This window comes from Sus scrofa, chromosome 9, assembly GCF_054392235.1.
Source record: "Sus scrofa isolate SSC_HxYL_T2T_F1_AM1 chromosome 9, Sscrofa_HxYL_maternal_Yorkshire_Landrace_v2.0, whole genome shotgun sequence".
Lineage (NCBI taxonomy): Eukaryota > Metazoa > Chordata > Mammalia > Artiodactyla > Suidae > Sus > Sus scrofa.
The window spans coordinates 27,841,049-27,868,098 of NC_139391.1; the positions used below are offsets into that span (position 1 = coordinate 27,841,049).

Genomic DNA, 27,050 nt, shown 5'->3' on the forward strand with positions numbered 1-27,050 from the left:
AGATCATGACAGAGGCAGAGACTTGAAGATGCTATTCTTTTGGCTTTGAAAGGGGGAGGTGCGGAAGGGGCTAAGAGCCACAGAAGGCAAGGAATGGGGCTCTAGGAGTTCTCTTGTGGTGCAGCAGATTAAGGACTGCAGTCGTCACTGCACGGCTCAAGCTGCTGCTATGGCACAGGTTTGATCCCTGGCTCAAGAACTTGCCAAGGGTACGGCCAAAAAAAAAAAAAAAAAAAAAAAGAATATGTCTCCAGAAGCCAGAAAATGTAAGGAAACACACTCCCCTAGAGCCAGCCCTGCCCACACTTTGACTTTAGCTCAGTGAAACTGGTTTTGGACTTCTGCCCTCCAGAACTGTAAGAGAATTGATCTGTGTGTTTCTAAGCCACTAAATTTGGGTAATTTGTTGCAGCAGCAATAGGAAACCAATACAAAGCTTTTGACAAGTTTTTATTGTGAAATATTGGATTTAGAAAAAAGTACAAAATGTCAACAGTCAGATGAGCGTAAGTACAGTATTTCAATAGTCTATACATATGAACAGCTTAACAGGTTCACTGAGGAATGCATATTTAGACCAATACCATCTAAAAAGGACTGCAATATTCACAGGCTATTAATACATAAATAACTGGAGCCAAAATGACCCTCACTGGTAAATGCTAATCCATAGCTGAAAACAGGCTAAAAAGCACAATACGGCACACCATAGTATCTCCTTACAAGTCCACATTGAGAGAATATCTGCTCATGTCAATACACTACAGATCCAGGACTGGGACTCAAGTACTACTTTATACAACTGCAAAATAATTAAGTTATAAAATCAGCTCATGGAATAAAGAGATGGCAGTATTTAGGACTAAATACTGTGAAGCCCCTAAAAGGTTTTAGCCTCAAAATTTACAAAGCTTCATTGTTTAGACCAATTTCAACTTTTAATCTGTTACCTAAAATTGGGGAAGGCGCACCTTTCTTTTGTAGCAGCTCCAACAAGGAAAAAGAACTATTAACACAGTTTATACTGACCACTATGACCGACAAATAGCTGTGAAACCAGAATACAAACACCATAAATTTTAAAGAAAGGTTAAGACTATATAATGAATTTAGTAAATCCTGCAAAAACATTAAAATCTGTGTTAAGAAGGCATTATCCATCCCTGTAGAGAGTACTAAATTTAGGAAGATTATTGCATGAAGACATCATAAAAATAAACTGGTTTAATTTTCCAAGTCTGGCTGACTATTCTGCTATCACTTGAAAGTTGCCCTAGATTATATGTTTTCAAATTGGACAAAGAATTATTTGATGTCACTTTGTAACAAGTCACTATAGGAGTAATCAACTAAAACATGAGTCATGTTAAAAACAATTATTACAGTCATTCCGTCTTCTGAGGAAAGAGGATCTTTGATACAACATTCATAATCAATGCTTGTGTAAAAACAAATCTTCAAAACTGAGAAGTTTAATAACAGTTTACCTGAAACAAATCTGTATTTGCCCATAAATGCCTAAGAGAAGGAGCCCTTCTACTCTATACAGTTATCTAGCGATACTTGAGACTTTAAAATTGAACTGAAAGTCTGAACTGGCCTTAACTAAGGAGATCAATTCTATTGCAGGGAGGCAAAAACACTGGATCAGAATATAATTAGTCAATAACTTTTCCTAACCTATCCCACCCTACCTTAATCTTTTATAGACAATTTTAAAAAACTCTGATATAATTTTCTTATAAATAGTGCCTAAATCTTACAGTAGATTCCAATTTATTCAAAGGTAATCACAGACTGATTTAAAAGATATTTAATTTTTTCCAGACTTGCTTTAAACTTACAAATTAAGTATGGTGTACATAAATATTAACTTAGATAACCACATATTACAGGTAAAGCAGATATATGGACCACTACAGAAGAACTATAATTTCTTAAAATTTTAATTAAAGAAAAATAAAGTAAAACATGTAACTCACAAAATATGAATATGAAGCCATATGACATTAAAAATAAAATTACTCTATCAGAAGTGATTTAAAATTAAATCTTTGGGGAAGTATTTTGACATAATTCAATGAATTCAATGACCAACAGCTTCCCACATCACACAGAAACAAACAACAAAATCATCTAAAGTCTAGATGCATATCAGTGCTTAATGCAACCTCAAACATTTTTACTAGCAATTTTGATTTCCTTTTGAAATAGCTTCTGTACATATGCATTTATATACAAACATTTATTAAACATGATTTTAAAACAAATAGTATGTACAAAAGATCAGCATTCCTATAAATAAAAACATTAGGTGGCAAAAAGGCACTTGTAAGTAAAAATCTACAGTAGTTTTTACAAAACAAACACATTTTACCTTGGATACTGTACAATAAACATGAAGTCCTATACCAATAACGAAAATACTAGTTTACTACTGTTAACGATGTAACTTTTAAAAACATATTTACATATACTCTGAAGTCCATTTAATAAAAGCACCATGATTCTCTCCTAAATTCATGTCAATGAAAAGTAAAAACACAACTACCAAAAAACCAGTGTTCACAACTTCTTTTGTTTAAAAGTTTCTGTATTTCTAAATTGAAAACTGTTTTATCTGAAATGATCATCATGTAAAATAAACATCAAAGCCAAACCCCTGCTGCTCTGACTTCTTAAAACCATACTTACTCTATTATTGCATGTTGCATTTTAGAAAGAGCACTATTCATGCACTCCTTGACAGCTGTTTAATACTATTGCTGGCAAAAAAAGTTGCTGGATATCAAATAATTAAAAAGTTACTTCAAACCAGTTGAAGTTTTATTTGAATGTTTTACAACTTAAAAAAATGCTGTGTTATCAGTTACAAAAGTGAATAGGAAACACACCAATTCATTTGGTGTGCAAAAATATTTTTCCACTACACACTAAATTTAAGGGCTTCACAGAATTTCTTTTTTTCAAATTTTACATTTTCAGCAGAAACACTAATGAACAACTACTTTCTCTAAGGGGATGTTAATATGCTTCCACTTTTGTCAAACTTTTTACCCTTTGACAATGCTGCGACCTGTTTGAGTAGTTCTCTGTTTTTGGCCTGTAGGAGACAAAAACATTTAAAACAATTAAAAATTAAAAGTATTTGATATAGTAAGTCATGCTGAAGAAGACTACTTAAAATATTCATTGAATCAGAATAAATAAAAGAGTTGATATATTTAGGTTCATCTCTTTACTACTGGATATGTAGAAGGATGATTCTAGATTGTCTGTCAGCCCCCTTTATATAAATATCAATACTAACATAACTGTGGTCCTAAGACATTGGCTACAAAAAAGGCAACTTAAAGTGAATCTATTTTAAAGAGGGACAAAATTTTAAATAAGGAAAAAACTTTGTCTTTATCTTAAAAACATTAAACAAGGAGTTCCCTTGTGGCTCAGTGGGTTAAGGATCCTATGTTGTCCCTGCTGTGGCATGGGTGTGATCCCTGGCCATGGAACTTCCACATGCTACAAGCAAAAAGAAAAGAAAAAAGAAGAAACGAAAACCGTGAATATAAGTATTTTATAATTAATACGATCAAATAACTCAAGTGGTGATTTGAGAGGACTATTTCCAGACAGACTGCACAGAGTCTTTCATTTTGATGCTTACCTATTTATGGAACAAGCCTAAGAGGTCCTTTTCCCAAAAATATCGACTTTAACACTTTGCTGAAGGGACCACTCTCTTAACTTAATAATATTCAAGGGATTTTTTTTTTAAGCACCCGTTAGACCCACCCTTTCAGGTCTTTCTTTAATTGCCATACAATCATTAGGTACTGGCTTTAATGTAATTTGAGCAGTTACACATCATCACTGTTTTAAGTTTCATGAAAGGATGAAACTTTTTTTTCAGAGATTAAAGATTTCACTTTGCCATCAATCTGAACTGAATTTGCTCATCATTCCAATGACAAAGTCCCTGTTCTCGAGCCAAGGTACTATGACAGTCACTAGTGGGTAGTGAGGAAAGCAAGTATAAATGGGGGCCTTTGGTGAATACTTTCAGATTGTGACTGCATCTGCCTCCCTACATTAACCCCTTAATTATGGAAATGTAGGTAATAAAGGACCCTCCACACATACAAATACGTTATTGCACAAATGCTTTTGGAGCCAATATAGGGAGGAAGTTTAAAATAGTTTGGAATCTGAGCACTACTCTAAAAATAACACAATTTCAAAAGATGTCCTCTGGTTTATACGTGAAAAACCTCTTCCCTTCACAGGTCTCAGGGTTTTTTTTTTTTTTTTTTTTTTATCTACACTTTTTTAACCCCAGTATGCAGCTTCTACTTTAATTTTAGGCTTTATATGGCAAACGCTCTGCTTTCTCAGTATACCATCTTAAAGCAGTTTCACAAAATACAAACCTTTTCCAGGCTTTGTACTTCCACTCCCCCACCCTTCTCCAGTCCAACTCTCCCTAATTAATACCTATGACCTCCAAAATGCAAATATTCAAGAAGTTTCTTACATCTACAAGTCAAATCATTTTATGTTTCACTGCATGATTAATAGCATTTCTTTATTCAACAGTTATTAAATAATTAAGGTGGTAATTAAGAGTTTTGATTTCAAATTCAATTTCAAACTTGGAAAACCATCAAGAATTTCAAAGGATTTTAATTTTCCCTTTAAGATTAAACAGTCTGAGAAACTCTGAAGACAAATCGATGAGAATGCCTGGCAGTTAATGGAAGTCAAGTCCGCACAGTCATGACTGACTGGTGTACTACTCGGCTGACCAGTCCCAGGATCATGGTAATTTTAAGTTGTTTTCCTTTTATTGTTAGCTATGTGCTATTTAATTTATAACTGTAATAGACTCACTCACTAAAAAAAGGCATCTTAAGAAACAAAATTTTAAATATAAATTAATGAAGGGCATTAAGAAAAAGGGAAATGCCTGCAAACTGGCCTCAGAGATCTCTGTCAGATTTATAAATGACATTTTACCAAAGTATTTATAGTGACATACTAATTATTAATGCCAGTTATTTTCAAATTATCTTTTCTCATCATTAAGAAATAAACAAGAAAATCAATAAGTTTATAATTTTCATAGTCTAAATATGAAATACAAGAACTCAACCTTAGGTACTGAAAGAAGTCTTTCCTTTTAATTCTTTAGCAGCTAATTTTCAATCTGCATGTATATATTCAGTCTCCTAATCACATCACTAATAAATTTATTTGCTGATAAATTACGGAAGAAAAGACTAAGAAGAATTAACAGTGTGTCAGCTATTAAATGGAGACAAGTCCAAGTCCGTCTCATTCTTATTTAGGTACCTTTAAAATATATTTTAGAGTTAATATTTAATATATAGGCATTAAAATTTTTTATCCAAATACTACTTCTCTATTATGCACCATGCAAAAATCAATTAAGAACTCTTAAACAAGTTAAGTGAAAATATTTAGAAATGCTGACTTAAAGGAAGGAACATGTGGATTAAGAATCACACAGATCTCAGAGTTCCTATCATGGCTCAGAGGAAATGAATCTGACTAGCATCCATGAAGACACAGGTTTGATCCCTGGCCTCGCTCAGTGGGTTAAGGATTCAGTGCTGCCGTGAGCTGTGGTGTAGGTCGCAGAGGCAGCTTGGATCTGGCGTTGCTGTGATTGTGGTGTAGGCCAGCAGCTGCAGCTCTGATTCAACCTCTAGCCTGGGAACCTCCATATGCCAAAGATGCACCCCTAAAAAAAAAAAACAATCACGCAGATCCTGTCTTGAATCCTGGCTCTGCAACTTATCTTGGCATCTATTTTCCCATATGTAAAATAGAAACTTCACCATCTCCCTCAAAAGGAGTTGAAAGAACTAATCAAATATACAAAACACTCTAACACAGTGGCTGGTATATAGCAGGCACTCAAATGTTAGTTCCTTTTCCCTTTTTATCAACTTATTGCCTAAATAAAGTCTATTTTTTATTTGGTATTCTTGATGTTTGAGACAATTTGTTTTCTATTTGGTTGACTGGGTTTTTCGGTTTATTTGTTTGGGTATTTTGGACAATTTTTTTCTTGTGATGCTCAGTGCTTATTTTCCAGGTTTGTTAGTTTAAAATGATTTGAGAGCTTTTAGAACAAGCAAATTTTCTGCTTCAAGGTTCAGTTTCTTATCACAAAAAGGTAAGAAAAATATTTCACTACGTTTAGGTAGAGAACCTTACTGGTACATGGTTGCTAAAGGGAAGGGGGTTAAAAGAGGGTACTTAACTGGGACAGAATGTCACCACGTTATCAGCAATAACACAAATGATATCGGGAAGTGGCCTGACAACAAAGATGATGTGGAAAACTTGAGCAGGTGGGGCCAGTATAGAACAGGAGAAAGTTAAATCTGAGTCAGAAAACGGAGGTTTCTTTGTCACTTTTAACTATGTGACCACAGTTTCACTTGCAAAAGGAGGACAGCACATAATTCAAAGTTAATGTCTGGAGGAAATAAGACAGCTTATGTAAAATTATGTTGAAAATGTTTACTTCTACATAATTATTAGTTATTATTCTATTATATGAAACTTCAGCTACTAACCAAGAAGAGTTAGGCTTAAGCTATCACTCAGGCTAAGATGTGAACAAGAAGTTTAGGAGTTCCCGTTGTGGTGCAGTGGTTAACGAATCCGACTAGGAACCATGAGGTTGCGGGTTCGGTCTCTGGCCTCGCTCAGTGGGTTAAGGATCCGGCGTTGCCGTGAGCTGTGGTGCGGGTTGCAGACACAGCTCGGATCCCGCATTGCTGTGGATCTGGCGTAGGCCAGTGGCTACAGCTCCGATTAGACCCCTAGCCTGGGAAACCCCATATGCCACGGGAACGGCCCAAGAAATGGCAAAAAGACAAAAAAAAAAAAAAAAAGTTTGCCTGTGCTTAGAATTATAAAATCAAACAAAGGATTGCTCTTTTAAACAGTGAGAAGTACTAAGTTTTATCATATTTAAGTACTGTTGACAGTTTTTCTGTTACATCATTCTGGATTTACTCATGTTTTGGCTCCATCCCATTAAACCAGAGATCAAAATGCACAAGACTTTGTTTCTATGAATCATTCAGCACTAATAACTGAATGAGTAAAACAAGATAAAACTACTACTTGCTGGTGGATGAGAAACAGCAACATACAAGAAGCCTAATCTGCAAAAGGGGTGGTCTCTCAGAACAGAGAGTAGATGGACATTTCATAAATCACTGCTCATTCAACAAATGACTTTAATGTCTGCTATGTGTGAAGTTCTACAAAGGGTTTCTCTTCAAATCTCCCCTACTTTTGGGCTCACCCACCGTGCCACTCGGCCAGAAAAGCAGGCCGCTGGGGCTGGTCTGGGCAGGGCTGCCAGGTCCCACTCTGGGGCCAAATGCCCCTGTTCCTGGTCTCTGCTACCTTCCTGCTCTTTGTTTACTACTCCATGCAGGCTGAGGATGGCAACCCCTTCCGGGCAGAGCCCTGAGAGTCTGGCTTTGTGGCTTTGGGGCCAGCTGGTCTTAGAAGTCCTGGCTGACTGCCTTGGAAGTCCCAGCTGACTGCTTTAGCAGTATTTGCTGGGGAGGGAGGCTGGGACTTTTCTGAGTGTTCGAGCTTGAGGGTACTGGGCAGGGGTAATGACTGCTTCCCCTGCCTTGTCCTGCAAGGGAGGCAGCAGGCTCAGGCCCTCTGCAGCATGGTGGGTATGAGCATGCAGGCCTTCCTCTGGAGCCTCCTAGCTCTGCTCACCTCTCAGCCTTAGGGCCTAGGAGAGCAAGACCCTTCTCCTTCTCCTGGAGAGAACAAGGCTGTTGTCATTACATGCCTTCTGTTCACTGTCAACTCAATCAGTGTTAGGGGGGAGGGAGGGAGTTTTAATCAAAGGCTACCCTGACTTTGTTTTCGTGGACACACACAATAAAAAAGACCTTAAAAAAAAAAAAAAAAAAGACTAGGCAACCTCAATCTTGAATTTCAACAGGTTCCTAAATCCACTTTACAATCTTATTCAATTTAAGCTACTTTCAATAAAGCATGAAGAATACAAATCCAAAGACAGGAATAGCAAATGTCCCTTGGTGTTTAATGTTTAAAAAGAATGGGGGGGGGGCAGTATTAATTCCTTCCTTCCCAAGCTGCACTCTCCCGTATCAAGAGCCTCAAGTCTGTGTGCTATCATCTCCTAGGCTATTTTTTGTTTGTTTGTTTTGGCTTTGGTTTGGTTTGGTTTGAGGGCCTCACCTGCGGTAAATGGAAGTTCCTAAACTAGAGGTCAAATCAGAGCTACAGTTGAGGTCTATACCACAGCCACAGTAATACCAAATCCTTAACCACTGAGCAAGGCCAGGAATTGAATCCGCATCCTCACAGACACTATGTCAGTTCTTAACCAGGTGAGCCACAATGGGAACTCCTCTTCTAGGCTTTCAAGACTTAAAAACTTTTGACCTTTAGAAATCCTGTTCCCAAAGATTAATTTTACAAATGTCAGAATGTAATTAACTTAGAATAGTCTGATTTCTAAATTTACAAAGGCTTGGTGAAAAAAAAGTGTAAATATGGGAATGACCTGTATCTCTGTTGGATGCTCTCCATCTCTGCATGCCAGACCTCACACAGAGGTCACTGTGGTGATTCTTGACATCACCATTCAGTTGTTCTGGACACTGAAACCCTACTGAGTAGACCCCGCAGTACTCCAACATTGGCCACATCCCTAGGCTCCCTGCCGGGGATACAGCAGAACCCTGTGTGGCACTTTGAAAACCACAGTACAGAGGTCAAAGTGCACTCTTCGGCCTTGCATCACTGCATGAAGCATGAATTGGCTCTACTCGAGGTCCCTGGAAATCAGTTTTGTACCCCCACTTCCCCTCCTGTTATCTGGGAGGAAATAGGAAGAATAATTGCACAATGTACTAAAGACCTTATTTTTACCTTAGTTTCATGAATCTGATTTTTTATTTTTTGCTTTTCATCCAATGATCAATTGAACATACTTTAGTGATCTCCTCCTCTGAAAATTCTATTTGAATTTTAAGCAAAAGTTTCCGGAATTGATCTACTGAACCCCCTATCAAGGATTTCAAGGAGCACCTTTTAATGGGAGCACGTTAAACATTATTATTAAGTCAAAATCAAAGCTGGACAGGCACTAAATATGCATAGAGTAGAGATACCAAGACTAGTCTAAGAGAATGAGTGCTATCAACCAAGTTTAGCCCTCCTTGCCTACCATTTACATAATCTCATTTACCTGAAGTTGTTCCACAGTTTCTTTGTGAGCTTTCTCCATACTGTTCATCTTTGTTCTCAAGTTTGACTCTTGGTACTGAAAGTCTGCCTTAAGTTCAGTTAACTGAAAGATTAAAAAAATATACATACATATATATGTATATGCTTGTACATACGCATATATACAAACACACATCACTGTAAATATTCTTCATGACAAACTCAATTCATTACAAAAGGGGAGAATGTTAACAGCATTGAGCTTTAAAACTTATCTAGGGGAGTTCCCGTCGTGGCGCAGTGGTTAACGAATCCGACTAGGAACCATGAGGTTGCGGGTTCGGTCCCTGCCCTTGCTCAGTGGGTTAACGATCCGGCGTTGCCGTGAGCTGTGGTGTAGGTTGCAGACGCGGCTCGGATCCTGCGTTGCTGTGGCTCTGGCGTAGGCCGGTGGCTACAGCTCCGATTCAACCCCTAGCCTGGAAACCTCCATATGCCGCGGGAGCGGCCCAAGAAATAGCAACAACAACAACAACAACAAAAAGACAAAAAAAAAAAAAAAAACTTATCTAGAATTTATTTTGTGAAATGATGACTTCTATCTAATTTATTATTTTAACACTAATATAAAGTAAGGATAATAATGAAACATCAGTAAAATTCTTGAGAAGTTGCCTTGTTTCTTTTGAAAGGTGGTTTCACTGGGCAAAGTTTGGCAACTGTTATGCGAAAAGAAAAGCTCAATGGCTAATACCTTGAAAAAACGCTTCAATTAAAACATACCTCATCTTATATATAAACAAAGTAAACAGTAACACTGGTTTCAGATTAAAATAACCTTTCAATGATCAAAGAAAAGTTTCACAACAGGCAAGTTAATAGAGGAAGAGTCTTATCAACCAAAAGCTACCCTACTTTTATTTTAAAATTTATGTCCAGAATTATGTATCTAGTACCATCTAAGATTTGAGGTAAAAATGGAGAACAAAGCCCAGGAATACAAGATGGAATGAGAAAGGAAAGGGGGTTACATTAAAATTTCTGTTGAATTAGACAAGTGTAAGAAAAATGTTAGTGGTTGAGGAAGACAGTTACATGACAACTTTTTACATATATATAAATGACATACATAATGATATAGAATCTCATGTTTTCACACTCAAAAATAAGTTGGTATTATATAATTTTATTCTAAGAACCAGGTGGAAGAAAGCTTCTGGTTACTTTTAAATGGTTTTCCTTATGTAAGCTTTAAAGGTTTGCATGTTCTTCTCTGTAATTACCCAGTAGCCAGTAAACAAATAAGTACGGCAAAGGAGAAAAAGGAAGTCACAGTGTCTTATATTCTAATTTTTTGAATAAAAAGCCCTTGCTTTTGTCCAATTCTAAGAATAGCTCAATTCTGCTTTCTGTATGACAAAGGAATTCCTATTCTGAAATGCCTGTTCACATCAGATAAACTATGATATTCTCATCACTGTGAGCTGCCTCTGGATTATGAATTTCTAGACAATAAGGATTATACCTTATTTATTTATTCATCTTTTTATCCTCACCGTCTAGTACGTGGTGGGCTCTACAAGTCACTGAATAGGTGAAATAAATTCATGAAAATAACGTGACATCTTATATTAACATTATAAGAAAAAGTTCTAAGTACATAGCTATTCTAAGTTTACAATTATTTTCTTTAGAGCACTGCTAATTTCTATCCCCATTAGTGTTTAAGAAAAAAGGGAAACTATCAAAAGCAGAAAACTTCCAACTAACTGCACTAACAGTGGGACACTCTTAACCATCCTATTTTTAATCTTATATATCAATCTTAAATTTCATATAATGAATTTGCTTTAAGTAAGGAACAAATGTATTAAAATAAATTTAAATCCAGTAACTATTAAAGTGTGCGAAAATGTAACATAATAAAAGTTATATTTTTTACCTAAATGCCAGAAGTAAAAGCAAACTGAGACTCAAATACTACTATGGATACTCAGAGATAACTACATACTAACATAGTCACAATCATGTCTTATTAATTTTAAAAGAATGTTTTTAAAGTTTTCCTACTACAATAATATGTTTGAAATACCAGAGAGTCTAGGACCATAAAACAAACACATAAGTAGGTTCTATCTTTAAAGATGACCGAATCCCAGGAATAGCAGCTCTGAGCACTTACACATGCCAGGAGCTCTAAGTAGGCACTCTACATTTGCATTTAATCACAACCGTCACCCCCTAAGACAGTGTTAATACTCTCATTTTTAAAAATGAGAAAACTGAGGCCCAAACAGGTAAAATCCTGATCAAGTGCACAAAGTATTAGAACTTTTCACTAAACAGACATATTGGATATTTCCCTTGATCTAACTGAAAAAAATCCCAATAAGTATATTTATATCCTATTTTATTTTATTATTATTATTTTTTTTGGTCTTTTTTTGCCTTTTCTAGGGCCGCTTCCCACAGCATATGGAGGTTCCCAGGCTAGGGGTCAAATTGGAGCTGTAGCCACCAGCCTACACCACAGCCACAGCAACGCGGGATCCAAGCCGCGTCTGCAACCTACACCACAGCTCACGGCAACGCCGGATCCTTAACCCACTGAGCGAGGCCAGGGACCGAACCCACAACCTCATGGTTCCTAGTCGGATTCGCTAACCACTGCGCCACAACGGGAACTCCATATCCTATTTTAGATACCTATTGTTAATCGCTACCACACAGAAATTCCCACAGCAGTACTTTTTACCAGCTATTTGATCTTGATTGAAGTAAATACATAATTGCTATATCAAAGACTATACCTTAATTACTTTCTTATAGCAAAAGAATTGGCATAATATTACATTTACATCTCATTTTCAAATTAAGACATTAGATCTATTTTTAGATTACAGGTTTACTGAAATCCAGTGTTCAGAAATTATTAGAATTCTAATTAGCTCTCAAATAATTCTTGGCACTAAAATTCTGAAAGACCATTTTAACATACTGTCATTAGATGGCTTAGGATCCGATTTGGGCTTCTGTGTCTTACCACAATCATGCACAATACACATTACCAAATTATTAAAGAAAGTCTAACAAAATTTGCAATCAAGCAAGAGTTAAGATGTAATATTGCCAGGCTTCAGTGAACCATGTACTTACCTTTTTATCTTTTTCTAAAATGGTCTGGTCTCTCTGCTGTAAGAGACGTTTAAGTGACATCACTTCTTCTTTCAGTTGACTTATAAGGACAAAATTGTCTGTTCCCCCACTATCTGCTGACTGATTTATAGAGCTACTAAAAAGAAAAAAGTAAAACACAGTTAAATGAAGTGGAAGGAAAATCAGCAGGTGTTCAAATTGCATAAATTAGACAATTCCACAAACATCCTTAAGGCTAATGCAAAAAAATATGTACCTGACAGAAATGGATGCAACTGGCAAATTACCTTACTAATGGCACACATTACATACACCTGCAGAAATATAATTCAGTATTAGCTTTTAGGGGGTCAATACTTCTAGTGTAAAGCAATAGGCAGCCAATTTGTACAGTAACATCAGCAAACTTTTGGCTAATGAACTAAAACAGTCACTCTCATAATACTTTAAATCTAAAACATTTTCCAAGCAGGTCAATTTCAAATATCACAATTAGATCTGTGTTTCATTGAAGAATAATTAAGAAAAGAGAAATGTTCTCTATTCAGATTTGTTTTTTTTCAAAACCCAAGTTTATGCCCCAAATAGAACAACATAGTTCAGTGCCACTTTCTTATTGCCAAAATTAGGTTCAAAATTTTAATTGATTATGTTTACTCTTCTAGGTGACTCAAAGAAGTCAATGTAGAAGACACGTTTCTATTCTTCTACCTAGTAATAATTGGCAATTAGTCATAACTGTTCAACTGAGTTAAATTTTCACAGCACTAAAGGAATTCATTTTTACCTATCTCCATTAGATGGCTTAGATTCCAATTTGGGCTTTTTCTTTGGAGTTTCATTCTGAATTGTTGCAGAGGATTTATGGCTGAAACCAAACATTAATAAAAATAATTAGAGTAAAAAGGACAAAGGCATCAAAAGAAAAGTTATTCTTCTTCCCCTAAATTATTATTGAATGTCAATTTTTTTTTTAAGCCTAAGTAACAAAATTAAGGGCTTTCACATTTTTAAAAATACATTTTGAAATACTTCAGAAAATAAACATATTTACCTCTGTTTCCACAGTCCCTGCTCTTGTTCTGGACTTAGGTTGCTGATTCTGAAAAAAATACAAATGACATCTAATAACAACAATTATTTAATACATCAACATATTAACATCAGTTTTCCCAACAGAATCAAATAATGTATATTTATATTTTTTTGTTCAGAGAAAAACGTATTCAAACTAAGTTTTTAATATACTGAGTAAATCACATTCGAATAAGATAAATGTTAATTAAAGGAATATTAGCCATCTTAGGTTCTTTAATAAAGGTATATTGATAGGGGCTTAATTTTCTTTTTAATCAGGTCTTTCATAATTCAATTTAATACCATCCTAAGCGTTACAGTATATGACTACAAAAACCACCACAGCAGGGTCGGTATGTCTGAAAATCATTGTAACTTAGGTTGCCCTACTATTTTAGACAGATGATGTTTTATCTTTAAAGTTAAGGCCTTCCCAATAATCCTACTGGGAGGTTCCTCTGAGGTTAACTCAAGTTCCTCAGATTAATATGTCAAATTGAACCAGGAAATATCTGAATTTCTTTCTTTCCTAGTTTTCCTAAGAATCCTTTCCAAAGCTCCAATCTTTTGTTAGGCTGTACTCTGGGGAATTCATGCTAAAAATACTGGGGAATTTCACAGTAACAACTGATTTCACTTTTACTTATAATTTCTACTGTAATACTGCTACTTCTCCATTATGCCACTTTCTAATTCACTACCACCCATACATACTTTTCTCTTGTACTTTCACACCAGCCAAGCCTTCACTAACCTCCAGCTTATCTAGTCAATGTATGTACAGCATCTCCTATATACCAGACACCACATATACTGCTGACCCTTGAACAACACGGAGGTTTAGGGGCCAGGATCCTTCACACAGCTGAAAATCTGCACATAACTTTACAGCCAGCCCTCCATATGGGACATTCTGTATCCACAAAGTCAATCAACCGCAGATCAACTATAACTGTAGAAAAGTATTTAGTTTTAAAAATTTTGAGTATAGAAATGGATCCATGCAGTTCAAACTACTGTATGTACAATGTAAGCAATATCAGAAGACCTGGACTATGTGACTTTTGCAAGTTGCTTAAAATCCCTGAGCCTGTTACCTTATCTGTAAAACAGGTATGACACATACTTTATAGGGAATATGAGGATTAAATGAGTCATATATGTAAAAATACTTGGTACAGTGCTAGTATACATACATTAGAAGTATGTACATATGACTGTGTGGTGTGTATAAAATTTACTACTGTTTTAGCTGTGTAAGTTTTTAAATCATGTTCTTAAGAATCAGCTACAAATAAGTAAGTTGGGGAAACAGCAGCTGTCATTCTATCAACCTGAATTATTCCCTACTTGTGGCAATGAAGAGCAATCCTACTGAGGAATTCAGCTGCCATTTTGTTTCCTTAACAAATTTCATTAAAAGCATTAGCAAGCCATATAATCACACGTGAATTAATAGCACTATCCAGACCTCAAAGTGAGAAAAATCACATTAATAATGATTTAACAGAAACACCTGGAATCTCAGTAGCTTTCTGAGGCAGGTACTCCCGGATCCATATTGCTGTGAGTTTCTTCCTCCCCCAGTCCCCATCACTATATATCACAATATGTATGCTCCTTATAATCATCCTTATCTACTGAACTTAAGATAGGCAACTCCACAAACCTGTTGCCTATTCATCAAAAGTAAAATAGTATTTGCATTCCTTAAATAATCAAAAGGAAAATAAAGTCAATCCATTCTCTTTCCCTTTCCTTTCTCTGAAACCTGCCATTCTTTCAAAAGATTAAGTTACTGTCGCAAAATTTAATCTTTATTAACATAATCGGTGTGTGCCCTTTCCCATGATGCTAAATTAAATTCATATGCAAAGGACAGGGAAAGGGACATTTCAGCTGAGTCTTAGGAGTAGGTCTGACAGTTACCATCCTGGTAGTTATTTTTTCTTAAAGCAAGAAGCAAAAACCAGGAAGACTTATGCTCCTTTGCTCCCTGGGCTACTCTGAGGCAGACAGGACAAGATCTCTTCAAAGGAGCCATATCAGAAGTCACTATTCAGTCAACTGCTGCTACATCCAGAAAGCGCAACACAGAAAGGCTGGTAGAAAAATTGCTAGAGAAGCAAACAATATCAGTGCCTCAACAAACCCTCGTAATCTAATAAAATTTGTGCTTACCTATAATTTAGAATCAAATGTTGCTAATCAGACAGAACTTTTTTTTTTTTTGTCTTTTTTGCCGTTTCTTGTCCGCTCCTTCGGCATATGGAGGTTCCCAGGCTAGGGGTCAAATTGGAACTGTAGCGACTGGCCTATGCCAGAGCCACAGCAACGCGGGATCCAAGCTGTGTCTGCAACCTACACCACAGCTCACGGCAACGCCAGATCCCCAACCCACGGAGCAAGGCCAGGGATCGAACCCGCAACCTCATGGTTCTTAGTCGGATTCGTTAACCACTGAGCCACGATAGGAACTCCAGAACTATCTTATATTCCACATATACCATCATGTGTTCCTAACTGGCAGGCATCAATTTTTTTGTAAATGAAACTATGTTTTATCTATCTAGAACTTTAAAAAGACTCAGAAATTTGGGAAAAAACAACGAATTCTGAAAATTAGTGTGTATCATGTCTCTTTCTTCTGGTTCAATTTTTGTGTTTAATTTGCACTTTAATATATCTGATTTGTCCATGGAGGCTAAAATCACACTTACAAAAAAAGAAACAAAACAAACAAAAAACTTTATACCCAAAGGGTTAATTTAAGATATTACAACTATATCTTTTCTCCCCATGACACTTTAAAAATCAAGTCGCTTATATTTGAATGGAGTTCTCGTCTGTGTTTTTTAAAAAAGGAAAATACCACTAATTAAAAGGATTATTCCTCACCCTGGGAAACTTTAAGACTTAAAGTGCTTCTATCATGGTTACAAAGGATAGTGTTATAATCTGTTCTCCCAAAAATACCCAATACGTTTCCTAGTCACTGGCTTAAATTTGTTTTAACTGAAACAAGCGAATAGTAACCGAGGTAAATATAATTTATCTACAAGTAAAATCCCAACAACTCTTGGAACAGAAAAAGAATATTGATGCTTTTGAAGACATGAATCAAGGAAGTATTAATTAACTCTGATATACTTGTATTCTGACTTCATTATATAATCATAATTTTATGCTGTAATCCTCTAAGTGTCCTATCTTTATGTTTGTGTTAAAAAGCTAAACACACTCATCATGTGTAATGCTATACACCGAATAAAGGGGGGAAATAGCCCTAGTCACTTAAAAGGCTTACCATGTGCCATGGAAACTAGACGAGCACGTAGCTAGTACTTACAGAAAGTTAAACACCAACACACAGCACTGAAAGGCAGGGAGGAGTTCGGAAGACATGATTTCGGAGTACTTACTTGTGATGGCTACTGCCGTGCCGATGGTGATGGTGATGATGGTGGTGGTGATGTTTTGAATGATGCTGGTCTTTCTCAGTGAGGGATGAAGAAGAGGAATTTGAATGTGAGGATCCCAGGCCCTTCCTTTGTTCTTTTGTCTTCTGTAAAACTCTCTTGTATGATAAAGTACAGAGCCAGCATAATAATTTCCCATCAACCTTTTTAAAGAAAATATGTATATTAGATTAAATGTACCTGTAAACTGGCTGTAAGTGAAACCAGGTTAAGGTACGCTGCTCAACTTTCGGTTATACATCACACACACGTATTGTTGCAAAGCAGTAGTAAAATTAGACTTTTCTAAAACTTGGGGAAATGCTTATTTAGAGAATCATAGAAGTAGAAGGATGATATATGGACTTAATTTGGAAAAACTCATTTTCTTATTACTGGAAAATAAAGCATAAATTGATGACATACTTCAAAGAAACCCTATTTAAGCACTAGCCTGAATTAAATTACTGAATAATTACTGAAATGACAAAGTATTTCCCAATACAGCAAAACTATGAATTTACAGAAAAAAGGAGACTTTGAATGACAGAGTCCATCTCCTCGGCAGACTGCCTATTTGCAAATTCACCACCTACTAGCTAAAATTTATCTGTCGCCCCAAAATCAACTTGCAGCACTTTTGTGACCATTTACTCACACTCAAAAGAGCAGCAAAAAAATTTGTGTAGCTAGACTGCAAATGTTCCCAGCTGAGGCTGAACAAGGTGATGCTCTGCTGCCTTTTGTCAGCTCTCATTCTGTAAACAAGTGTCCTTTTCAGTCTGCTTAGTACTACATTGTTCACATTTGTTTTTTATTGGCAGCGTCACTGTTAAAATGGCCCCCAAGTGTGGTGCTAAAAGGATGTACGCTGTTCCTCAGTACAAGGCGGCTGTGAGAGACCTTATATGGAAAATACCTGTGTTAGAGAAGCTTTATTCAGGCACAGTTCAGTGCTGTTCCACTTCATCATTCAACAATACTTATTAAGTGAAATGCAGATATAATAATAAATGTTAAGTATGTATTAAGTTACTGAAAACAAAACAAGGTTAGGTATCGATCAACTGATTACCAAGTTGTAAGCAGATGTGAACCTAATCCTGTACTGCCCATGGGGGCGAGGGTTCCATATTCACTCATTCAGTGTTTGCAGCCACTTTATAGACCACAACAATCGCGGGCAACAGGAGTCAATTATATGTGTGTCGGGGGGAGGGACAAAGACTTCTTCCCAAAATGATTATAGCTAAGCTTATAAAAATTAAGTTTCTATCCTCTATTTTTTCACATGAGACGTGCTGGAGGGGCATGTTTTGCAACAAGGGTAGTTATACTGCTGTGGAGGGACCTGGCAGAGCTCCTCAAAGAGACCGTCATCCTGCAAATCAACTGAAACTGACAGAGCCCAGGAGGCCTGTGTGAATGCGCATCAGCAGAGGAGTGTCACACGCATACACATACTTTTTAAGTCACTGTAGATGGAGAAAAACAAACAATGGTTTAAAATATTAGCCCCAAATCAAAAGGCACATGTCTGACTTTGATTAAACATGTGAATGTGCCATCAGGTATTTTTCCACACCAGCAACTTCAAGTAACCAGCAAAAGGGTAACTAACTAAAAGGATTTAAAAACAGTAATTCTCCCGCATCAAATGTTCAGTAACCAAATACCGCAAAATAGCCAACACAGAATATTTTTTCAACTATAGTCATCTCAATTGATCGACAATAATCTACACAGCAGGCCAAAAAGGAGAAAAATGTACTGTTCCTGCACTGCCATCTACCTACCTGCTCTCAGGGGCCCAAAGACTACATCAAGCCTCAGTAACGTATAACTTATATTCACTTCCAACTTGTTTGTGTTTTAATTTCCAGAAGACCTTTACAGCATCAACAAAACATACCTTTCTTCTTCCCTCCTCCTTTCGATCAAAAGCACACTGTTGTTTGCACTGTTCACAGGTCTGAGGTGGTCCATATTTTTTTTCTGAATTTGTGCAACGCTGACACTTTGTACCAATAAATGCTGCAATTATGTTACAGTACTGACAAGGCTTAGGCTGAAAAACAGATATATATATTTTTTGAGACATTTTAAAATATTAAAAAAATTGCTGCATAAAATACACCCGGTGTACAGGAAACATCTTTGGAATTTAATTAAGGAAACTAATAGGTAAAAAATTTTTCTGTCAAGTACGATGCCCTCTCATACTCAAAGACATTTATTATGTTTCTATTCATTTACTGACATTTATTTCTAGACTCATAAAACTTTGTTACTCTATTAAATAGTTAAATAAGGTCACAAGGAGAAATGTATTTATGAGTTGAATAGTAAGTTATAAACACAAAAGATACATGTGAAAAAAGTTTTAATGAGTAAAAGTAAAGATATACAATGATAGAAAAGTTCCATATATCCAGTATTTAGAGGGAATGACCTCCTACTAATTTAATTTCCTGTTAGTTTAATTACTGTATCATTTATTCAAAATGTATTTAACAACTTATCATATATAGGCATAGATGGTGCAAGGAACAACTACTACAGGTGAGTTTTCAACTTAGAAAAATTGGCGCAAGCATATTCAACATAACTATAACAAATACACCTTGATATTCTTTGATACTCAAAAGACAACTCAAGACTTTAGAAAGCCTTACGGCCAGCAACTTGACTAATCATGACTGCAATATATCAATAATGACTATAATATACATATAAGAAAAGAATTTGTACTAAGATAACTTCTGGGAATAATACCTGAACTGTGCTGCTATAAAAACTGTTTCTGAAAGAGGGGGAAAGTATAATTATACAAACTTTATGAGTAAGGAGGTTCTCTATAACCAGGAGTTTGTCGGCTATATTTGAATCTCTACAGAGTTAAATCATAAATTTCATACTGAAATTCAGACATGTATAAAACATGCACATACTATGACTGTTTTTAAATGTTATCTTCCCATCATGCTCTCTGAGGCAAGCTTCTTTCCCGAAATACTTTGGTGTTTTGAAATACTTAAGAACACAGCAATACATTTTTCTTTAAAGGTTCATCTTTGTGAAAACACACTGACCAATAACAATGAAATGAAATGAAAATATAAGACATACTTACGGTGCCAAACTGCTTCACATTTTGAGCACACTTCTTACAAATTGTGTTAGTTTTGCTGAAAAGGAAGTTGTATATAGATGATGAAATTTAGGCAGCTTTCTGAGGTAATTAGCACAATGATGAACTAAAGTAAAGTCACAGTGTACTATTTGCTTTAATAGTACTTAAAACTTACTCTAACACAGACCACTTTTTTTTTTTTTTTTTTGTCTTTTTAGGGCCGCACTAGTGGCACATGGAGGTTCCCAGGCTAGGGGTCAAACCAGACCTGTAGCTGCCAGCCTATGCCACAGCTGTGTCTGTGACCTCTCGCATAGCTCATGGCACCGTCGGATCCTTATTCCACCGAGCAAGGCCAGGGATCGAACCCAAGTCCTCATGGACACTAGTCAGGTTGGTTAAATGCTGAGCCACGATGAGAACTCCAAAATTTTTTTCAAAAAATACAAGCATAAGGATATTTTCAGGGCTGTACATTATCCGACCTTATTCCTCTCAACATAAATATTTTTATAAATTTTTATGTGTATTTTAGATGCAAACAAACAAACAAAAAAATCCTAATGCTTATCTAGTCCCAAAATCTTCACACTTGCCACTATTTATGTATTTCATCAGTGTCAACCTAACATTCCACTGGGCCTTCTCCACTATTATGATGTTCACGCCTACTTGTGAAGAAATTATTTCTTCTTCTCTTAGGCTACTGTCTTGTGCGGGCACTGACACTCTAACAGGAATCACACCATTAAAACATGTGCTGTTCTTCCACTGGTAACAAGTTACTAGATTCTTCCCCTGGAAGGTAGCTGGTGACACTACAGACCTTTCCTCAGGTCCATGTCAGCACTAATGTTCTGCTTTTTTTTTTTTTTAACAGCTTAATAGCAACTGTTTATATTTGCATTTTTCATTAGCAAGGCTGTATATTTTCCATGCAATAATTTATTTTTTATTTCCTATTGTATAAAGTCTAGGTGTAAAAATGCCTGTTAATTTTTTGTCAATATTCTCCTACAATGTCTAAAAGGTTCACGATTTAAAATTCAAGAAACTAAACCATTTTATTAAAAAAATTTAATAAAATATGGGACTGCAACCCCCACATACTCCTCAGAGACAATATTTTGTCTTTAACAATCAAAAACTGTTCAGTATACAAACCTCTCTTGTTGAAATTCTGATCTGCAGTAAGTACATTTTACAATAGGATGCGCAATCCGACATTCCTGTAATAAGACAATATATTAGTCAGTCTCTATCTGAAAAGTCCCAAATTTCACTTTTCTGGTGGAAAATTTTTACCCATTCTAGTCAAATGCCTAAAACATCAATACAATCTGTCCCCCAACGTAGACAATTAAGTGATTTACCAAATAAGTGGTCAATTACAGCATAATTCCTTAGGGAAGGCATAGATGTCTTTGTCTTTATTAGATGTGAGGGGTACGCGCTACAGATAAATTAAGAAAGCTGTCAAAGCCGATCCCAAGGATTGGTTAAATGTGAAACTACTTATTATTGTGCACCGTTGCTCACAGACAGCATCCCGGCTTTAATGGGATGGGAGGAGCTCCAAATCTTAGAGCATTCTGTTCCCAAGCCAGACGCTTCGCTTTCCTGGACAGGGAAGAAGGATGCCATCAGCTTTGCGGCTTCAGGTTCCTAGCAAGAAAGTGCAAACACCGTCCCCTGCCTCCCGTTGGAAGAACAGGACAAACCAGGAAGAAAACCGAGATGAAAACATCTCCACCCCGGGGTCTCTGCGGCATAGACAGGTGGCTGCCTCACTCAGCCCCACCCCTAAGACCCCTCAACATTGCTGGCGCACGGCACCCTCTGGGCCTCCTGGAAGAGGGTAGGATTCTGTCCTCTCGGGGGCTTTCCCAGCTGATGCCCAGGTTCTAGGATAACCGGGTCTCTGGGTGAGGAGGCGAGGGCTCCAAATCCCAGGCGCCGGCGAAAAGAGAGGGGCTGCAATGCAACGGGCACCCAGATCGCTCGGGCTACCGCCGAGGAAACCCCGCCCGCCCGCCGCCCAGCGCCCACGGACCTTGCAGAGCTGCTGGCCCTGGGAGAGCTCCTCGAAGGGATAGCGCTGGGTGCACTTGGTGCAGGCGTACAGGGCCGAGGCCGCCATCCTGCTCCTCAGTCTCCTCCTCCACCGCCGCCCGCTCCGAGGCGGAGCCCTACGGGAAACTCGGGCGCCGCAGCCACCGCAGCCGCCACTGCCGCTTGGGCTGCGGGCTCCTCCTCCTCCCCCTCCCCCTGCCTCGCGCCCACCAGGCCCTCGCCGCGAGAGCCCAAGGCCCTGCGGCCGCCGCCGTCTCCCTCCGCCTCCACTTCCGCCCCAGCCCACCCAGTGACGCCGTCCCGGCCGCTCCCGCTTAGGCCCGAGAGCGGCGGAGGAAGACGAAGAGGATAGTTCGCTGCGGTTTAGCAGCGCGGCAGCGGATCCGCTTCCTCCTAGGCTTCCCTTTCTCACCCCTGATTGGCTGGGAAGGCTACAGCGTCACCAGGCCGCTCCGCCCAAGGCCTAACCCCCGCTACGCTGGGAGCTCCCACAAAGGGAGGAAGTCGCTGGCCAATAATAGCGCGACGCTTTCAGCGCGCGAAATCCACTTTAAACTTGCCCCGCCCAAAGGTCCCGGTGGCGACTATTTCTAGCAGCCAGTCCCAGGTTTGGTTGGGAGTTTCCCAATCCAATTGGGCAGTTGTTTGCTAAGGTTTACTCTCTGCCCCTATTCTTTTTTTTTCCTTGACTTCCATTGGACCAAATTTTTAAGCCCCTCCCAATTCTATTTTTAATTGGCCGAAAGGTGAGTACTTCACCTGGAGAGGCGTCCCCGAGTGAAACTCACGCTCTCTCTGGCCTTTAATCCAAGGGAAGACATGGAGTGTTTGAATTTCGCGTTCGCTTTTATTTCAGTCATTGTATTCGGTTGCCAATGAAACAACACAACCCCTCGCCCATCTATTTCCCTCGAGAAAGTCCGTTCCTATGCAAAACCCCGTCAGAAGGGCCTGGGAACCCTCGGCGCTACGCGCCCGCGCAGCCCTTGCGACGCGCTACCTTGTGACGTCACCGAGGGAAGGGGCGGATTCTCCTACCACCTGAAGACGTTCGCCTTTTTGATTGGCTGACCAGGGCGTCCGTTAGGACGTGTTGCCCTTTCCGTGTGCACTCCAGAGCGCGGGCGTCCAAGTGGGGGTGTGTGGCAGGGGTTTCCGGGCCGGGCACCAGCACCCCAGCCCCTTCCATCAGGGGTTTGGCTTAGGGTCGTCCCTGGCGGGCGGCTCTCGAAGCTTGAAGAACAGCGCGCGCACCCGGGCCGCTCCGGGACTGCAGAGGTCCGCTAGGCAGGCACGAAGATGGCGGCAGCGTCGGTCTCTGAGACTTCGGCTTCTCAATTCTCGGTAAGAAGCGGTGGACGTTCGAATAGGTCCCGTCTCGGTCTTGGCGCCCCTTTGCTCTTCCTCACCCTTCAGAGCGATGTCGGCTCAGCATCTTACCCGTTCTGGGGAACGGCGCGGGGCGCCTACATCTCCCCGGGCTACCTCGGCGCCCACCGCTTTTCTGCCTGGGCTGCACCGTTCATTGAAAGCGGCCGGCCGGCCGGCCGGCGGGTCTCTCCCCCCTGCCCCTTTCTACTTACCGCCCAGGTGGCCGTTCATTGCTGGGACCCGCAGGGATGGTTACCCAACGCACCCCGTGCTGCGAAAGCTGGGCTCCTGGGTCACGTGGGTGTAACGGCCAGGCTTGAAAGCGCTCCGAGACCAGGTAGGCGCTCTAGTTGCCTTAATTGGCAGCTGTTGAATAATCCAGTCTCCAGTGCTTCTGCTGATTGCTTTGCCAGCAGTACTCCCTCCCTTTTGTTCTTCCTTCTGCATTCATCCCACCGCCTCCTTATTCCGATGACCTCTGTGTAAAGGTCGTTTTAGAGAGGCGACCGGAGGAGCTGATCTTAAATATTGTTTTGGCCTCCGCAAGAGCCACAAGCCTGTTACTAGTATTTTGTTGAATTGGGCTGGTACCCGCCGCTCTGGGAATAGATGGGAAGTGAATGTGAATGTGAAGAAGCTCAAGTTAGAGCCATTATCTCTTCATGCAGCAAATGCTGAGTGTCTGGCGTACTTTTAAAAGGCTCTAGGATTGCACAGATGAATACAGCAGAATCCCTCTGAAGGAGCAAACACTGAAGGAATCTACACGTAGTTAGATTAATACACAGTATTGTTTCATAAGTGCCACCATGCTGGAAAAACCGAGCCAAGAGTGATGAGCACTGCTTGGGGAGAGAAGAGAGAGCTAGCTGGGTGGTGAAGGATTCGCAAATGCTTGTCCCAGGAACAGAAAAGGAAGGAGAACAAAGCACCACAGGCATTTTGGAATATGTGCCAAGACAATAGGTGCTTCCAGAAACCTTGAAAAAAATTTAGAATGAGCAGAGAGGTAGTGTGGGTGTAGAGTCTCTTAGGAAGAATTGTAAAAATAGATTAAAATAAGAGAGGGATGGTGAGGGGAGAAGGCAGGAGAATATCACGGTAAGGTAATGTCGTAGACGTTAACAGGGAAAGGTTACTAAGAGCAGAGTCACCTGGGTGAAAAGACACTTTTTCCTGTTTCAGCTTTTGGTGATATGTGATAATGAGGCCAGAGTGATCCTCAGGGTTTCAGCACAAGGAGGGTAGCGAATTAAGAGATCAGGGAAGATTAAGAAGAAGGAATGAATGAAGCAATTGGAGTTATTCAGGAATTAGGTCAGTAAATGAGAAGATGAAAGAGGAACTGTTAAGACTATTAAGTGTCAGTAGATAGATGGGATATGAGCTGTGATTATTACTTCAGTTTAATTGGGAGAAAAGATAAGTAAAGATAATTGGCATGGGGGTCTTTTCATTGCTCTCAAAACAGCACTTGGAAACTAAGCAAGGAAAATTCCTATGAATGTTGAATTGAGCTGAATTCTGCCAAGGCCATCTAGCTGAGTGGTTACTGGGATGTGGTTAACCATTAGTCTTTAAGGTAGCCTGGACAGAAATTTTATGGAATGTTTACTAGGAAAGCATATATATATACATAGTATATATATATAGTGTGTGTGTATATATATATAATATGCTAAGCTCAGCTGTAAGTGGATTCTAAATATGGAGAAATTTGCTCTGAATATCTAGGATCCTTTACAAATCAAAGTATAATGACTTGACCTGCTGCATCAAATGTCTAATTTGGAGGTCACTATGTCTCAAAACAAAAATGACTAAATTTAGTTTATCAGAGTATAAGAAATGGCCCTGCTAAGACACTATTGTCCTGTCAGAAATAAGGCTGGCATTTCCAATAGAGGTTAAAAAGCACTTTAACTTAATAAACAGTTGATAATAAAATCAACAGAAGAAAGACCTTTTAAAAACTACAACATGAACTCAGAAGACGACTCATAATGAGATTTCAGGGTTGTGGACATTAACAATTTGTGTATTTAACATCAATAAACCCAGCATAGAGCAAGTTTAGTAAATGAAGATGCTTTTAGTAGGTAAGGATTTTTTTTTCTTCTTTTCAGGGCCCCACGTGCAGCATATGGATGTTCCCGGGCCACAATAAAGCAGGATCCGAGTCACCTCTGCAACCTATACCACAGCTCAGCTGAAAGCAACGCACTTAACCCACTGAGCAAGGCCAGGGATCGAACCCTCATCCTCATGGCTACTAGTCCGGATACTAGCCACAATGGAAACTCCTAGCAGGTAGGGATTTTTAACAGGTAGATTCACAAATAGTGTAATCTTTAAGAAGCAGCTACAAGGTAAATCTTAAATGAGAACAACATGGCAATAGGTGATACATTTGAATTGTTCTTGTAAGCATTCTTTCACACAGCAAGAAGAGTAAGGGCTAGCAGCTGACATTTATTGAATGATTGCTATGTATTAACTCACTAATAGAGAGCCTCAGAAAAATAATTGTGATCAGGTATAATGATATGAATAGAAATATAGACAGCATAGTGTTGAAACAGAAGAATGTCTTTTTTTTTTTTTTTTTTTTTTTTTTTACTATTCCCAGTAACCATGGTCAAACACTCTTATATGACCTTGAACTTAATTAATAAGCTAATCTATTTGATCTCCCTGGCTTTTTAGCCAGGTCCATTAACCAACACTCTATTTTTTATTTCTCATAAAAATATTTATGAATATGTCAGAGATTTCATAACAATGTATAAAAGATTGATTTTTGAGAAAGACAAGATTAATTTTTGAGAAAGACAATGAATACTTTCATGCCCCTTTATTCATCTTCCTGCTTTTACTCTCATATACATTTTGAGGTTATAACAATATATAATACTTGTATAGTACTATCTGATTTGATCAGCATTTTAAATATTTTTCATATATAAATTCACTTAATCCTCACAATAATCTTATGAGGTTGGCATTAGTATTTCCATTTTCAAATGAGCAAAGTGAGGCACAGGTTAAGTCAAGGTTACATAGCTTGCAAATAGCAGAGCCTCTTATATTTCTAGTATGGTGTCTTGATGGGCTTCAGGGTTTTTAGAGTTTGTTCATTTGTTTGCCAGCTACTGTAAACAATCCTGTTGTGGGCATCTCTGTATGTTCCATGTGTGCTAAAGTGTTTCTAGAGTGACAGTTCTCAAAGAGTGGTCTAAAGACCTTTGGTAGGCCCTGAGACCCTCTCAGGGGATCTGAAGTATCCTTCCTTATTCACTCACTTTGTGGGAGACAAGCTTCTTCATATACATCAACCAAAACAGAATGAATGCAGAAGCAAATAAAAGAAGTTAGCAGCATTCTTTTAAGCCACGAATTAAAGAGCTTTGCAAAAATGTAAAACAGTGCCACACCTTTCACTAAACTTTTTGGATGATATAGTTGTTTTCACTCAGAAGTTCTGTTTATGATAATGTCATGGGGGTTTTTTTGGTTTT

At 38.4% G+C, this 27,050-nt stretch overlaps 2 protein-coding genes across 12 annotated transcripts in view; one reads left to right on the top strand and one right to left on the bottom strand.

Moving 5' to 3' along the window:
• Positions 1 to 437: 437 nt before the first annotated feature.
• On the bottom strand, positions 438 to 22,254 carry FAM76B (family with sequence similarity 76 member B). 5 transcript variants are annotated; one of them, XR_014815052.1, is made up of 11 exons: positions 22,142 to 22,254; positions 21,253 to 21,317; positions 20,089 to 20,143; positions 18,868 to 19,023; positions 16,920 to 17,119; positions 13,475 to 13,522; positions 13,208 to 13,288; positions 12,677 to 12,734; positions 12,421 to 12,553; positions 9,287 to 9,388; positions 438 to 3,103 (listed from the first exon to the last, which is right to left on the bottom strand). XR_014815052.1 is itself a non-coding variant. In XM_084975793.1 (11 exons), the coding sequence occupies exons 1-11, from the start codon at positions 22,226 to 22,228 to the stop codon at positions 3,014 to 3,016; spliced, it is 1,146 nt and encodes a 381-aa protein (XP_084831919.1). In that variant the 5' UTR covers positions 22,229 to 22,254; the 3' UTR covers positions 438 to 3,013. The 5 variants fall into 5 exon arrangements, 3 of the variants coding, with proteins under 3 accessions (XP_084831919.1, XP_013834752.1, XP_003129841.3); XR_001298742.3 differs by having other exon boundaries at positions 12,421 to 12,556; XM_084975793.1 differs by lacking the exon at positions 12,677 to 12,734 and adding an exon at positions 21,628 to 21,753 and having other exon boundaries at positions 12,421 to 12,556.
• A 992-nt stretch (positions 22,255 to 23,246) lies between these two features.
• Positions 23,247 to 27,050, top strand: part of CEP57 (centrosomal protein 57) — a 45,430-nt gene continuing 41,626 nt past the window's right edge. For 4 of the 7 annotated variants that reach the window (XM_084975788.1, XM_084975783.1, XM_084975784.1 and 1 more), the window contains exon 1: positions 23,247 to 23,505. Coding sequence is in view for 3 of the 7 variants with exons in the window: in XM_084975783.1 (XP_084831909.1) it covers positions 23,461 to 23,505 (45 nt within the window). In the remaining 4 variants the exon portion in view is untranslated. Of the gene's footprint in view, positions 23,506 to 23,751; positions 23,870 to 27,050 lie in introns of all 7 variants that reach the window. The other 3 variants (XM_084975789.1, XM_021062689.2, XM_084975786.1) reach the window with 1 other exon arrangement.